The sequence below is a fragment of the Meles meles genome, chromosome 2 (genome assembly GCF_922984935.1).
Source record: "Meles meles chromosome 2, mMelMel3.1 paternal haplotype, whole genome shotgun sequence".
In the NCBI taxonomy this organism is placed as follows: Eukaryota; Metazoa; Chordata; class Mammalia; order Carnivora; family Mustelidae; genus Meles; species Meles meles.
The window spans coordinates 152,226,861-152,242,145 of record NC_060067.1 but is presented as its reverse complement, the minus strand read 5'-3'; the positions used below and the strand labels follow the sequence as shown (position 1 = coordinate 152,242,145).

Sequence of the window (15,285 nt, the reverse complement as noted above, 5' to 3'; positions counted from 1 at the left end):
TGTGTTCTTATGTGACATGAGCTCGGTTTCAATCCCCTGTCCTCTGACCGAGCCACTGAACCTCTGTGACATGCAGGGTACTGTGCTTCTGCTGGGAGGGTCAGCCAGTTCCACTGGGACACATGGCTCCATGTTGGTCAGAGGGGAGGTCCTGGCGCAAGGCCCATCCCCCCACCCCGTCATAGCCACAGCTCTGAGCCTGAATTCTCCCATCACTATGGTGGCTACGAGGACACCAACTGCATCCCTTTCAGGGGCGTACGCTTGTTGTAAGCCCCTAAGAGCAGTGGGAGAGGAGACTTGCTGCCTGGGATCCTGGCGCCGGCAGCCCCCCACCCCTGCTCCATGGTCACCTGAGGTTGCACACGAGCTCAGTGAAGCGGGGCCGCTCACTGGGGTCATAGTCCCAACAGCGAGTCATGAGGGTGTAGAGGATAGGTGGGCAGAGGTCGGGCTTGGGCAGCCGGTCCCCCTTCTCGAGCACCCCGATGACATCCTTGTTCTCCAGCCAGAAGAAGGGCTGCTTGCCAAAGCTCAGGATCTCCCACATGCAGACAGCTGAGGGCAGGAAGAAAGGGCTCAGGACCCGCACTGGGGAGGACACCTGTCTGGAGACACCAGCCCACTCTCCCCGGTGAAAACCCTGCCAGGGTCCTCTTGAGTTCTCCAGTCTTCACCCCTACCATCCCTGGGGACTTGCTCACTTCGGTGGGGGGGGGGGGGAGTCCACCGAGGGACCCACCACCTACATCTGCAAGTGAATGGAGGGTCCCCTCCCTAGACCCCTTCCACATGGAGCTGTTGGGTTTTGTGCGATGAGGAGGAGGGGGCTGTCAAAGGCATGTTGTTGGGACCACCAGTGCTTTCCCTCAAGAGGGGGTGAAGACCATGGAAAAGCTGGGGTTTGAAGCCTAGCACCAGCAACTTGCTGCCTACGCAAGCCCCTGGCCTGCCTGAGCCTCAGTGTCCTTATCTGGAAAATGGGCATAATAATAATGACTTTTTATTGGGCTTGCTGTGGAGAACTGAGGGGTGTAATCTACATGGCTGTGTGCTTTGTAAGTGGCTGTCCATCTATCACCTGTCATCTATTCCTATGCCTCCTCAGAACCAACCTCAGAGTTTGATCCCCTCTAGGACGGGGGACCCCACGTCAGTCCCTGGGACTGGTTGCTGGAGTGCATGCCCCCCTCAGGAGACTTTGCCAGGAAGATTAACCAATACTGCCCAGGAAGGCCCTTAGCCCATGTTGTCCCCAACACACCACCAGCCCCCCTACTTCTGGGACTGCTCAGTGGCTAGAGCAAAACAGAACCCTTGCCACCGAGGGGTGGGTTCCAGAATCAGAACCCTTTCCAATACTCTCGGGAAACTCCACTCACCAAACATCCAGACGTCACTGGCTGTCGTAAAGCGGCGGAAGTTGATGGACTCAGGGGACATCCACTTGATGGGGAGACGGGTCACAGAGGCTTTGGGTGGGCAAAGAGATTCACAGGGGTTATTTAGCAAAGAAAGATCCAGAATTATCCAGAATTACAGCCTATTCTCCAGAGACTCTTGGCCTGGGCTTGACCAACTGTAGTGTTTTCTTCTTTCTTTATGGGGGTGGGGTGAGGCTGCAGCGACCCCTCCAGGGACAGGTCCTCGGCTGAACATCCCTCACCTTTGTAATACTCCTCATCCTCAATGTACCGGGAAAGGCCAAAGTCCCCCAGCTTCACACACTCAGTGGAGGCCACCAGGATGTTTCGGACGGCGATGTCCCTGGAAGAGAGATGCGAAGGTTCAGAATGTTTTGTTCTGACAGACAAATGGACAGAGAAATAAAGGAGAAGAGTGCTGGCCAGGGCCCCAGGAGGCTGGGCTGGCCGTCCAGGTCCGCCTGCCCCAGGCCCTCAGCCACCTTCTCCCACCTCCTTGGGGAGCTCTATCTCCCATCACCCCTTCTCCAGTGTGAAGCCAACTTCAGGTTCCCAGGACTCGCTCCACATGCTTGCCCTGTGGGCTGTATCCTCCCCTCTGCCAGGCATGTTGTCACCCTGCTGATTCTTCAAGGGACAGCCCCAACAACTTTCCCAGTCACTATTCTCGCCTGCCTCTGCAACTCCACTGGACTGTAGGCTTCTGTCATGGCCAAGAGCAACAGCTCCCAGAAACCCTCCAGGGTGCATTAGGATGGTCAGGATCACCCAAATACTTTACACACTCTGCCTTGTGACAGAGAGACCCTCAGACCCCCACAGAAGAGGAGACGGGAGCACAGAGAGCTGAAGGAGATTGTCCAGTAGGTTCCCCAGGGGTGGGGGCGGGGGTTGGGGTCAACCCAGGCAGCCTAAATCCAGAGCTGAGCTCTCACCCCTCTCTGGGGAAGTGCTCACTGACTCAGTTTACCTCATGTTCCTGGCGTCATTTCTAACCCCAGGTTTGTCAGCTCGCTTCTTACAGGCAGGTTCCGTGCCCTATCATTTGTCTTATTACTGAAAAAGCTGACATCAGAGCAAGGCAACTTTACCCAAACAGACAAGGGAAACAGATTATCCGATCGCCTTCCTCTCATGACTGTTTATATCTCAAATTCTAGCATACCCCGATGCTAGAAGTAAGCTCCATAAGGAAAGGGAGTTTGGGTCTGTTTTAACTACGACTTGATCCCAGAGCCGAGGACAGCACTTGGAAACACAGGATAGAAGTTCCAGATGTGCTGAATGAGTGACTGGAACGAATGAATGAACATTTATATCCCCACCACGGCTTTGCTAGTATCGCCCACAAGGCCACATATCCCACGTCCCTGGTGCTGGATGGAAGCATTCACCTGTCACCCCAATATTCTGGGAGCACCTCTTTGTCTCCTCCAGGGGATTCCATCCCTTGTGGCTGGAACCTCCTTTCAGGGAATGGGAACATTTCCTGTGGAGAAGGGGCCCACTCCACAGCCAGGGGGAAGAGAGGACTTGAGAATTCAGGGGTGCTAGGGACCAGTGAGGGGCCAGCTGCTCAGGCTGGGAAAGGCCCAGCCCCCAGGATGTTCCCGGCATGCCCCAGTCCAGTCCTCCTGTCTGGGCTGTGTGCCACCAAATGAGTGATCCTGAGGAGAGCCAGGTCCATGAAAGTAGGGGAGCAATTTCCCAGACCCCACTGTGAAGCGGGCTGGATGCCCCGCACTTTGGATTTAGTCTTAATAACAGCGCCGTGACATATGTATGGCGAGTCCACCTTTCATATGAAGCAATGGGCTCCTAGCATGTGCTCGAATGGTCACAAGAGCCAGGATCAACGCTAGGGTCTCAACACTCGTCTGTGGCACTCCGAAGCCCGCACAACCCCAGCCTCTGCACGGTCAGGGTCAGCTCGAGGAGCCCAGCTTCCTCCCAGGCCCACCTGTGGACACAGTTGATGCTCTCCAGGTAGGCCATGGCCTTGCAGATCTGCAGCGAGTACAGGACGAGAGTGAGCACCTTCAAGGAGTTCTTGTTTCTCTCCAGGTAGTGGCCCAGCTGCAGGAAGGGGGAAGATGCCTTCAAGACCCCGGCACAGCCGCTGCAGGCAGCTGCCAAGCCCTTCCCGGCAAACCCAGATTGGCAAGACGTTCCAGAAATTTCCCCCACGACCGATCTCGGGGTTGTTTGGGCTGAATACAGGGGGTGGGAAGCTGGGAGTTAAGGGCCCAGGCTCTGAAGGCATCCCAGCTGGAGGCCCTGCTCAACCGTGGCCTAGCTGTCGCCACGGGGCTCCCCTTCTGCCATCCCCAGCTCACCTCGCCATAAGGATACAATTCCATGATGATCCATGTGGGCTCCTCTTCAATGATGCCGATCAGCTTCACGATATGCGGGTGGTCGAGATTCTTCATGATCACTGAAATTGGGGGCAAGAGGGATGTGGGCCCGAGTGACTCTAAGGTCCAACGTGGGGGAAACAGGCTAGGCTGTCCCCAGTGGGAGAAATGTGGAGGGAAACCCCCTCTCCTGTCGGGGCTCCCTGTGCTGTTGGCACCCTCCCATCCCGGGTTCCAGGCTCCTCTCCCATCTCGGAGGTCTGTGTCTTCCCGGGGGGTCTTTTCCCTCTCACAGAGGCCGGGTCCCTTCCCAGGGGACACACACCTGCTTCACTCAGGAACTTCTCCTTGTTGTCCAGAGTGCAATCCTTCTTACAGGTCTTTACGGCGACATTGAATTTCTCCCCTTTCTGCAACGAAAGTCTATTCAGAGCCCCTTGGGCCAGCCTGGGGCTCAAAAGACAGGGTCCCCTGGCTGGCGTTGCCACAGTCATCCCACAGGCGTGACTCACAGCTGAGAGAAGACAGGTGACGTCTGGGCCTCCTGGTCTCTACAAAGCACCTCTCACCCTTTCCTCCTTCTTCCCCCGACTCTTTCTCCACTCCTGACACCTGATTTCATTTTTTTTTTTAAGATTTATTTATTTATTTTAGACAGAAAGAGAGAGCACACATGAGAAGGAGGGGCAGAAGAGAGCAAGAGGAGAATCTCAAGCAGACTCCATGCTGAGTGCAGAGCCCAACACAGGCCTTGATCCCACGACCTGGAGACCAGGACCTGAGCCGAAACCAAGAGTTGGGACGCTTAACCGACTGTGCCACCCAGGCGCCCCCTGACTTTATTGCTTTTTGACTGGGGTATGTCAGAAGGAACCTTTGAGACGAAAAGCCTCTGGCCTTCCAGATCGGGACACTGAGGCTCAGCGCCTGTGCTCTGCCCATGTTCGTGGACATGGTGGAGTGTGTGCAATGGCATCCAATGCGGCGTTCTGGTCTCTTTCTCTCTTTTCATTACTGTTCTCCGTTTTTATTGTTGGCTTTTACATATTTGCTGCCTCTTTTCTCTGGCTCTACCCTTTCTGTGGTTCCTGCCCCTACTGGGGCCTCAAAACCCGTCCCTGCCCCAGATACTGCTTGTCCTCATCTCAGAGCTGCATTTTCTCACACTTCCTCACGTTTCTGCCCTCCAAGATTTAGCCAGCCCTTCCCCAGGTCCTGCCTCCATTCTACTCCATGGGCTTGCTAGCCTTCTGGGCAATGACTCTTGCTCCCGTCACTCCCTGGGTATTTCATAAATACTGCAAATGCCAAGTGGAGTGGGGGAAGACCCACATATCATGGGGGCCACTCCAAACCCAGAATATACGAACTCCCCTTTTGTCCTATGGAAAAGCAGGAGAGGAATTTCCGCGAAGAGTCTGGAACTCACGTGATTGGTGTAGACACCTTCATAGACCTCCCCAAAAAAGCCTTCACCAAGAATCCGATTCAGGACCACATCTCCCCGTGTGACGCCATACTGTGGACCTGGGCAGATGGAGAGAGCAGATAGTCTCAGGGCACAGAAGCCACTGCTGCCCCTGGGAATCTGGGTATTTGCCTGCCCCAGTGCCAGGCTCTGCTCCCCTCCTACCCAGGCACCACCAGACCCCTCAACAACATCTCGCTAATATCTAAGAGTTGGACTGGAGAAGGGGTTCTAGAAGGTTCCATCGTCTCAGACCTGGGGGAAAACCATCACCCTGTTCCCTCGGAAGGCCGGGCCTCATATCCAAACTCTTAGGATCCCCCCCCCCCCACAACACAGGCACACAAAAGGTCCATAGTGTGGGGATAAAAGAATGGTCTCAGCTTTCAAATCAAAGGTGGTTTGCTTCGGTTTGTCCCTGTCTGAGGCACACATGGAAGAGGACAAAGGAAGGAAACAAAGTCCCCCCAGGGTGTCACAGGTGTCCCCACAATGTCACTTCATAAGGCCCTAGCTGTGGCCATTGTGGTGGGGCCAGAGGTCTACCTCCGGGCCTTCGCAGGGTCTCATCAGGAATCTCAGCATAGATGTCTGATTCTGGAATGACAGAAAGAGAACATCCTATGGGTAAGATGCCTCAGTGGGCACTTCCAGGAACTGGGCACGGGGCTCCCACATGCAGGCAGCAAAACCAAGCCTGATGACCTGGGGAGGGGAGTGAGGGTGTGGGGGGAGCCAGGCAAGAACAGGGCTCCCATCCCATGTTCTGGCGTGGCCACAGAGCCTAGGGCACCTTGACTGGAATTCCTGCTCACTACTGCCTGGTTGCATCATTTAGGGCAAGTTCCTTAGCCTCCCTTAACCTCAGTTTTTCTTTCTATGAAGGGAATGTTTCCAGGGAATGTCATAAAGATCAAATAAAATAATTCCTATTATATATTTGACCCTGCTGTGGACTGAATGTTTGTATCTCCCCCACATTCCTATGTGGAAATCCCAGCCCCCCACCCCCCGTCCCCACCCCGTGGGAAGGTATCTGGAGGCCTGTCCTCTGGGGGTATGTGATTAGGGTTAGATGAGGGCAGGAGTAGGGCGCCCCCTGGCTGTGGTGTTTGTTAGGGTGGCCCAAGCTCAGACAAACATGGCACCCAGCATTATAACTGGCGAACACACATTAGCTATTAGGATTAATGACGCTTTAAGCTGTCACAGTGAAGCCACAGGGGAAATCTGTCTTTGCATAGCTTTGAGGGCATCCTTGACAACAGCACAAGAGCGGGCAGAAGGGAGACTCTGGACACGGGCAGGCTTACCTATGCTGCAGCTCTCTGAGAGGTGGGGCCGCTGGGCCTCTAGGTTGCTGTAGGAGGAGACGAAAGGGCAGGAGCCTGGTGAACTCAGAGCCTGGCAGTGTGGCCCCAGGATGGCCTTGGCAGCCCACCCTCTCCCACCCGCCTCTCCCGGAGGCCAGCTGCCCTGGTATCCCTGCCTGCCCCAGGGAGGAGCAGACAGTCCCGATGATACCAGCCTGGGAGCACAGCCCACGCTGCCAGGGGCCAGGGAAGAGGGGACAGCAGCCATTCTCCCTAAGATGAGGCCAGATGGCATTAGGACGCGGGACTACCCTTGCAGGAACTGATGGGGTGAAATTTACTGGTGAGAAATTGCCAGGGTTCCCATGTTCTCCCCCGGGGGCCTGGAAACCAGGAACCAGGCGGTGGGGTACCCTATTCATTCTGCCTCCTCCCAGGAAGACATAGGCTGAGTGCAGTCCTTGTTCCCCGTCTTCCCATTGTACTCACAGCATGGGGATCTGGGGCAGGCTGTTCCGCTTCTCACCATCTGGGGAGAGGGCAGAAAGAGGGGGAGCTGGAGCCAGAGGACACAGAGTCCTGGATGGATGGCTGACCTCACACCTCCTGTGAGCCAACAAAAGGCAGACCCCCTTCCCGCTATGTATCCTCTGAAATATGGAGTGGAAGCTGGCCTGAATTAGAGTCCTCTTAGTGGAAGAAATTCTCAAGTGTCTTTCTGCCACCACCCACACGTTCCAAACTGGACCCCTGCTTCCTGATCCCATCCCCAAACAGACACATATTAAGAGGAAGGACCAGTCGTGTTCTAGCACTATCTTTGCTCTTCCTGGGGCTACAAACACCACCACTCCAGAAGCCAGCCCCCAAAGCTGCCTTCGGCCAGGGCCTGCAGTGAAGGACCCAGGACAGATCTCCAAGGAGCACCCAAGAAGAGGTGGGCCAGCACCTGGTCCCACTTCCAGAGCCTCTTCCTTTCCATCTTGGTCAATGGTTTCGCTTCTTCTGCTCTGCTTCTGGGGGCTTGTGCCACATCTGCCCATTGGGCCTGTGTGCCTTTGAATGGAAACTCACCTTTCTTGGGATGAATGATGAGAGAGCCTTTGTGCTCCCCCTGCAGCCGGCAGTAACCGTCCACCAGGTCAGCCATGTTCTCGGCCTCTGCCAGAGAGGAGGTTTTGATGGACAAGGACTGCAGAGAAGAGACCAGCCAAGGATGAGACCCAAGAGCCTTGGCTAGAGTCTGCCCCACAAGACCTGAGAAGAAACTGCCTCAGAAGGGGCTGACGTCGCAACCCACCCATTCCCATGATAGAATCCATCAGCACCTGTCCTGGGGTTTGGCTTGCCTTCCTCCACGACCACCAGGGGGCGCACTTGTCATCCCTCCCCACCTGGCGACCCTAAACCCTAGGAAGGCCAGTGTCTGCTGGGACTTATTTTGGTCTCTCAGTGCATAGCACAATGCCTTCCTTGTACCTCCATAGATAAGAGCAGAAACTAGGAGAAGAGGCAGTGCGCTTGGGACAGACAGATAAAAGGGGATATAGACAATCGGTTTGCTGTCTGAGTTCTATCTGATTCTTCCACCCACAAAAAGCCCACCCGGGTCCCCGGAGATCCTGTTACTGAGTCATCATTCACTTGTTCAAAGTTAGAGCTCTCCTATGTACCTTGAATTCCGGGCACTTCACCCACCCTAAAAACACCCCCAACTTATTTCTTGACATTTTTAGACAGCTTTGCTTCCTGATGCATTTCCCTTACAATTTTACTGTCAACCTGCTACCTTGTCTGAGAAATAGGTGCAGTTTTCTTAGCAAGATCCCCAAAGCCAGGCTGACCTAAGCAAGAAAGACTGCGTTCGGGGGCTGCCTGTTTCAGAGCTCCCAGGTGCCCAGAGATGCTCACCTGGGGGGCGCCTTCAATGCCCAACTGCAAAACCGCCTGGCCCTCCTCCAGGGGCAGGCACCGAATGGACCTGATCTGCTTGAATTCAGCCAGGCAGGTGGGCTGTAAGAAAGGAGGGGGCCCTTCAGACATTCCCACTCCTGGGGTGGGGCCGTGAAGATTGGCCAGTCTGGGGTTGCAAGGAAGCACCGACAGCCTCTCCATGGGATGAAGACAGAATCAAAGACAGTGAAGACTGAAAGCATCATCTGGTCTAAGCTTCTCACTTTGCAGAAGAGAAGATGAATCTAGGAATAGGGACTGGCCCGAAGTCATATGCCACGATGGTGACAGAGCCAGGACCGGACCCAGGTCTTCTGACTCCCAGGGGAATGATTGCCCCATCTTGCCATTACAAGAGCAACAATTTAATCTAAGCCAGAAGTGCAGTGATAGTGTCCTTCTGTCTTCTCTCCCCACCCCAACCCCTCCAGCCTCTGTGCAGGGGATCATCACAGGAAAGTAAAGAACCATCTGCCCCAGGCTCCAAATACTCTCTCGGCTTCTCATACCAAGGGCCTCTCTGCTCTCAGCAAGGGGCAGGAGCAACTGAAACGCAGGGAAAGGCAGGAGGCAGCAGAGAGGGGAAGACTGCTTAGCCCGGTGCTGGGTGCAGCCTGCCCCATGCCTCCCTCTACCTTGGCATCTTGACTTGTCAGCTGGCGGATGCCCTTAGGGCCGATGACTAGGTCCACAGTAATGTTCCATCCTTGCTGGAATAAAAGGAGAGAGAAGATTGCTGCTTCAGTTCTGTCTCCCTCCTATTTCAGAAATCTGCAAAACAGCTCACTGAGTCAGACACAGGCCACTGTTTCCTGGGCCCTCCAGCTCCTTCAGTCTTAAAACCCTTCCAACAGATTACCGTCCTCCCTGCCTACCCTGCCTACTCTGCCCACCTCCAAGATCTGTGGCCAAGATTTCCACTCCCTGCTTCCGGCAAGTAGGTCAACATTGGTTGTGTTTGACGGTATGTTGGTGAGGCCCAGTTGCCCGAGGAGCTTGGCTTATGTGGGCTGCTACAAGTAAGCACACCCCTCCTTGCCCCCCATGTTGGCCTCATGGGCCGGTTCCCTGAGAGGCCTGGAATTCAGGTCAGGGAGAGAACAAAGAGGACGTGTCATTACAATGAGTTCACAGCGATAGGTCTCCTGGTCGATGTTGGCAAAGCCCGCGAGGGTGTTGAAGAACTTCATGACGCACTCCTCCTCCTTGAGCGAGGCGTACTGCTGGAATGTCTGCTGGATCATCTTCCGGAACTGCTTGGGCTGGGGGGTGGGGGGATGGCCAGTGATGAGCGGGCCCTGCTCCTCCAGGCTCTGATGCCTTCCCTGATCTCACCAAGAGCCTGTCTGCTGCCAGAGGATGGTCCTCAGGCCTTTGCCATGAGAGCAACAGCGATCTATGACTAAGACACACACCTACTCTGTCAAGGGAGGCTCACCGTAGCCCTGGCAGGGAAGCATGGGAAGTAGCATCCCCAGGCCACAAAGCTAATTGGCCTCTGATGTGGAAACAGAGCCTGGTTTCCTAATGGCCAGCCACAGAAAGGACCCGCTAGGTGCTTTCAGTGGCCCTATGCCCAGATGGCCCAAGACAGCCCAGATACCCTGGCTTTCCCAAGTACCCCCAGCCCGGTGCCATTAGCTCCAGTTCTGGAGGCCAACACAAAGGGGGTCGCTCTAGGCCCCTTGCCCAGTGGTTGCCTCACCTTTAAGTTCTCCTGCATCTGCTTTGGAAAAAACAGGTCCAGCCCCACTTCTTTCCTGAAAGAAGGAGGGGAAAAGTGACATCTGACTCCCGCTCACCCCCAACTCAGGACTTTAGTCCAATCAGGAAGAGGCAAGATGGCCTGAAGAACAGGGAGATGGGTCCTGCTTGGCTCTGGTCTGGGGATGAACAAGGTAGGGAGTGAATAGGAAAAGCAGGGCAGTAAGGAAGGAAGGCAGGAGAGGCAAGGGCCAGTGTCAAACTTACTCCAAGAGCTCGAAGTTGGACTTTTTGTCAAGTGCGTTGTGCGGCATGTCCTTGAAGAACCGCCTGGAGAGAGAGAAGTCATAAATAGGTTGATGGCTGGAGTACAAGGCCACCCAAAGCAACACAATGGTCTAGAAGCTCTCTTTCCCCTGCCAAATGTGGTAAACAATGGGAAGGAGAACAGTATGAGAATTAAAAAAATGTTATTTACTAAACCATGAAGAAAAGGAAAACCCACAAATTTCATTCCTAAGAAGGGCTCCTGCCCTATGTTTTGGGAGACCCAGCTCTGGGACTGCCCAGTTTTGGGGCAGAGGAGGAAGATGGCAGTTCTATCTGTGTCCTCTAAAAATAAATGACCCAAGGCAGCCAACACTGATTGTTGGAATGTCTAGCATTCGGTGGCTCGGGTATATGGCCCAATTCAGTGGTCCTCAACCAGGAGCAATTTGACACCTCCCTCTCCAGCCTGGAAGCCTTCAGCAATGTCTGGAAATCTTTGGTTGTCACATCGGGTTAGGAGGAGGATTGTCCCACCAGCATCTAGTGTGTAGAGGCCAGGAATGCTGTTAAATATACTGTAATTCACAGGATGGTCCCCCAACCAAAGAATTATCCAGCCCTAAATGTCCCTAGTGCTGAGATGGAGAAATCCTGCAAGCTTTAACCAAGGAGAGAAATGTTTGGCACCTGTTTCATTCTGTATTATAAGCAACCGTGGACACACCTGTCACCTCCTGGACCAGACCTGGAAGTCTGAGGGCACCTCTGCATGGCTTGCTAATTCTTTACATATTTATCGGTGCTTACTGCCACTGAGGACATAGCAGTGAACAACACAGATGGAAACCCAACATTTGAATATCTCCCAGGACCTTGCCTACTGCTCAAAGAAACATTTACTGAATCACTGGAATGGCAGATAGATGGAAGAAACAGGCAGCCTGGAGGCAAGAGCAGTGGCAGCCAAAGGAAGCAGGGGACCCTGACCAGAGATGGGACTGGCCCTTCTATTCTAAGGACAAGACAGTGAGCACTTTACCCTATGTCAGCCACCATTTGTCACCCCACCCTCATGTACCCACTCTTGTTTCTCAACCTGGATGCAAGCAAAGACGGCCAAGAACTCCAGTCCCTGGGGGATCCTTGAGGCCACATACCTGAGCTCCAGACAGCCTAGCTGCAGGGCCATGCCCTCGCTGACCTTGCTGGCATAGCGTTGCATGTAGTCATTCCGTAGCTGGTGAGGGGAAAGGCCAAGGTTGAGAGTCACGCCCTCCTTCCCTGTTTCCCTGAACAGAGGCCCCAGGAGATGGTGGGGGCTTTGAATGCAATCTTGCAGCCCCAAGCTGTCACTCTCTCTCTCTCACACACACACCCCACCATGCACAAACGTGTAGCCTCTGCATCCCTCCAGAGCCCTCTAGAATCATGTCCCTACAGGCCAAGGCCTTCCAATTTTTGGAAGCATTTCCAGACACATGCTCTCACGGCTTTATGAGGCTGGAGTTCAAATTCTTCTCTCCACTCTTAACTTTAGAGATAAAGAAACTGGCATTCAGGTATGAGCCAATCATTTATTCCACAGCTTGTTGGTAAATAGTGACAGATGTCATCCACTCTACAATCAGGGTCTTGCTTTGTGTCCAGCAAACCAGGGACCAGACAGACTACAGTGGCAGCAGGCTCACACATCCTCAGTGCTCACTGTGGCCCGTCCTGTGCTAGGCATGCTACCTGCATTATTACAGGCAGTGGCGTGTTACAGCAGCTCCAAACAGCCCATGAAAGCCAGGTATTAAAGCTTCTGAAGTTTTGCAAGCTGTATGATCATACCGGTAGCTTCAAAATGCCACCCATGGTGGGGCAATATTTATACCATGGAAATTGGCACGTGCTATAAATCAGAGATTCTTTTCTGCAGAGAGCTGGTTCACTAGCACCCTGCTAATGATACCATTTGGCCCTCCCCACAACCCTATAAAGTAAATATTATTCTTATCACCTCCATTTTCTAGAAAAGGAAACAGTTTCAGGCAGGTAAGTTAAGCCCTGGGAGGATCCTGGGTTAGTAGGTGGCAGAACTGGGCTAGAAGCCAGGTGTGCGAGAGTCTGTGTGCTAAGACTATCCCTTTTCTTTGGACCTACACTGTCTGCTCACCACCAGGTCTCCTGGGCAGTAAATAGCCACCAGCAAAGTCCAAAAGAAGCTGTGCACATGGGGCAGGGTGAGCCAGCCCTCAAAGAGCCATGAGAGAACTAGGGTTGGAACTGCTGACCAGGGACCAAGGCATGTATGTCTCCACGAGAAGTTTCCTAGACTGGGACCTCCCATATCTGGGCTTTGTCCTTCTATCTCCTGAAGAGAAGATGATCAATAGGATCCTGGGAACAGAAAAATAAAATACTTCTACCTGTTGGTAAAAATAAAGTAGCGTTGTCCTGTCTTCTTTTAGGCTTTCCATGAAGTCCTCTGGCAAGTAGCGGATTTGAAGGTCATACCTGGGACGGGAAGTTCAGACTCTCTGGTTGACACAGGGAAGCTAGTCATGTATGGGTCTGCCCATGAGGCTGATGACCACCCATTCAGGACTTGCTTCTTCTTTCCCTCCTCTGTGGTTGGATGGAGGAGCGTGGAGGACCATGGAGCCCAGCAGGTGGTAGTCAACGCTAATCCTGACTCTCCAACTCTTTCCCCTCGTGGCAATTGTTTTCCTTAGGTTTGCAGATCAGCACTTGACCTGGTTCTCTATCCTCTCTGCCCTACTGTTCCTCCTTCTCCATAGTTCTAAGAGCATCCTGCCTGTTCCTGATATCTGCCGGGTGAGTGCTATGAGTCCATGTTAGGCCTTGGCCAATACATGCATTGGAGGCTGCAAGAGGACTAGGCCTAAAATGCCACTCAGATTTTCTAGAAGATTCTTAGACGTTGGGAAGTGCTCTGAGGAAGGACTTCCCAGGGCCTCCCCACTCCGTACTCCTCTCCCCCCATTTGAGAACCCAGGGCTCTTCTCCTACCTCCACTCGGCTTCCACGTGTAGACATTCGTACTTGTCCTGCACCTCCCCCACTGTCATCTGCGGGTGCAGCCAGTGGATCTCATCTGACTTCATGTGCTTTAGCCTTAGCCCATAGCACTCAGCCAGCTGGATGTTGGGCCCGATCCGTCCGCTCATCAGGATGGAGGCGATGACATCCTGGGGAGGAGAACAGAGAGACATGATTCAGGGATGCCCCCTGCTAGGTTCCCACAGTCCTCATGCAGTCCCCAGAAGTATGATTCACCAGGGTGGGAGAAAATGCAGCTGAGGCAAAGAGCACAGACTCTGTGCTTCTGTAGCCCACTCCAACCAAACCGATGAATAATTAATGAGCATCCGCCATGTAAAATTGCCCTCAGCATAATTGAGGGTCTGTGGTAGGCACTCCAGACCTCTTGCATACATTATTATTTCATGACATCCCATACAACACAGGGGAGTAGGTGTTACAACTCCATTTGGCTGATGATCAAACCAATGTGGGTTACACAACTCATGGAATTAACCTGGGATTTTGAACCCAGGGCCAGTGGACTCTGAGAATTTCTACTAGGCCAGGCTGCTTCATGGGGTCCTGGGGCTGGGCAAGCCAGAACATGAGACTCCCATTATGGATTAAGTGGCCCAGTTTACACATAAGAAGCATGGCCACAGGAAACAGAGTGTTGGGAAGAAATCGGGAAGCCTACTATTCTTGCTTTCCTGTTGGTAGAAGTCAGCCTGCCCATAGCCTGAAGCCATCATTTCCTGGCCTCAAGACAGAGCTGGATCAAGAAGAGGCCCACTGGGCAGCCGCCTAGAAGCCCATCTATAAGGTCCCGCCTCATTCTGAAATCACATTAGTTTCAGTTTAATTCAGGTTTCTCGTATGGTTGCACATGTAACTGGTGAATTGATCCCATTCCCAATGAAGCAGAAAGTACCATCAAAGGAAGATTTTTAAAAACTCTTTGAATTTTCACCAATAAAATGTTAAACTCATATTTAAATAGTGCTGTTTTGAAGGAATGCCAAATTATTAGTCTGCTTGGGTACCCACATGCCTTGGTCCAACTCTGCCTCCTGCCAGCCCTCTTCAACTTTATGCAGTGAAGAAGCTAAATGACCCCAAGCTAAAAGATCCCTTCTCCATTAGGGAAGCAAATGACCATCAGAGCAGTCAGCTCTTACTCTGTGGGATAGATAAGGAAACTGAGGCACAGAAAGCACACGGTAACAGTTGCTACAAGTCAGTGCAGAAATCAGAACTGTGGTCTTGGAATGGGGAAGAAGGCTGTGATCAATGGGACCTATAGCAAGAGGGACACAGGCAAAAGGAGAGCTCACAGATGGGAAGTTGACCATTTTGTTATTATTTCCACCCATTTCTCCTGCCATTGACCCTCTGTACTGCTCTATCCACTCATATGATTATATTATCCAGAGCCCCTACGTCACTCCTGAGCCCCACCTGGAGTCCCAACCTCTGGTGTTTTTAAATGTAGAGCCTTCCCTGCCCCACATGAAACTTACTGGTCTATGTCTAATTTCTCCAGGACTGGGAACCCTTGTAGTTATTGGAAATTTTAAGTACACTGAAGTTGAGAGAAGAGTATAATAAATCCCAACGTACACAACACCCAGCTTCAACAATTATCAACATTCAACCACTCTTGCTTCATCCATTCTGCCTCTGACACCCAATTGCCACTCAACTATTACCACTTTTTACAGTTCTTTTAAGGTAGAATTTATGGACATTAAAATGCACACATGTCA

The 15,285-nt window shown here is 52.9% G+C and overlaps 1 protein-coding gene across 2 annotated transcripts in view; it reads right to left on the bottom strand.

The window, feature by feature from the left end:
- The window catches only part of PTK2B (protein tyrosine kinase 2 beta), a 56,974-nt gene that overhangs the window by 15,777 nt on the left and 25,912 nt on the right, over positions 1–15,285 (bottom strand). For both annotated transcript variants that reach the window (XM_045986849.1, XM_045986857.1), the window contains exons 2-20: positions 13,505–13,683; positions 12,901–12,988; positions 11,647–11,726; positions 10,487–10,549; positions 10,221–10,275; positions 9,637–9,777; positions 9,151–9,225; positions 8,474–8,575; positions 7,637–7,754; positions 7,052–7,091; positions 6,563–6,609; positions 5,796–5,846; positions 5,211–5,308; positions 4,107–4,191; positions 3,761–3,861; positions 3,385–3,500; positions 1,667–1,767; positions 1,383–1,472; positions 354–558 (exon numbers count right to left, since the gene is read on the bottom strand). In XM_045986849.1, coding sequence (XP_045842805.1) covers positions 354–558; positions 1,383–1,472; positions 1,667–1,767; positions 3,385–3,500; positions 3,761–3,861; positions 4,107–4,191; positions 5,211–5,308; positions 5,796–5,846; positions 6,563–6,609; positions 7,052–7,091; positions 7,637–7,754; positions 8,474–8,575; positions 9,151–9,225; positions 9,637–9,777; positions 10,221–10,275; positions 10,487–10,549; positions 11,647–11,726; positions 12,901–12,988; positions 13,505–13,683 — 1,835 coding nt within the window. The remainder of the gene's footprint in view (positions 1–353; positions 559–1,382; positions 1,473–1,666; positions 1,768–3,384; positions 3,501–3,760; positions 3,862–4,106; positions 4,192–5,210; positions 5,309–5,795; positions 5,847–6,562; positions 6,610–7,051; positions 7,092–7,636; positions 7,755–8,473; positions 8,576–9,150; positions 9,226–9,636; positions 9,778–10,220; positions 10,276–10,486; positions 10,550–11,646; positions 11,727–12,900; positions 12,989–13,504; positions 13,684–15,285) is intronic.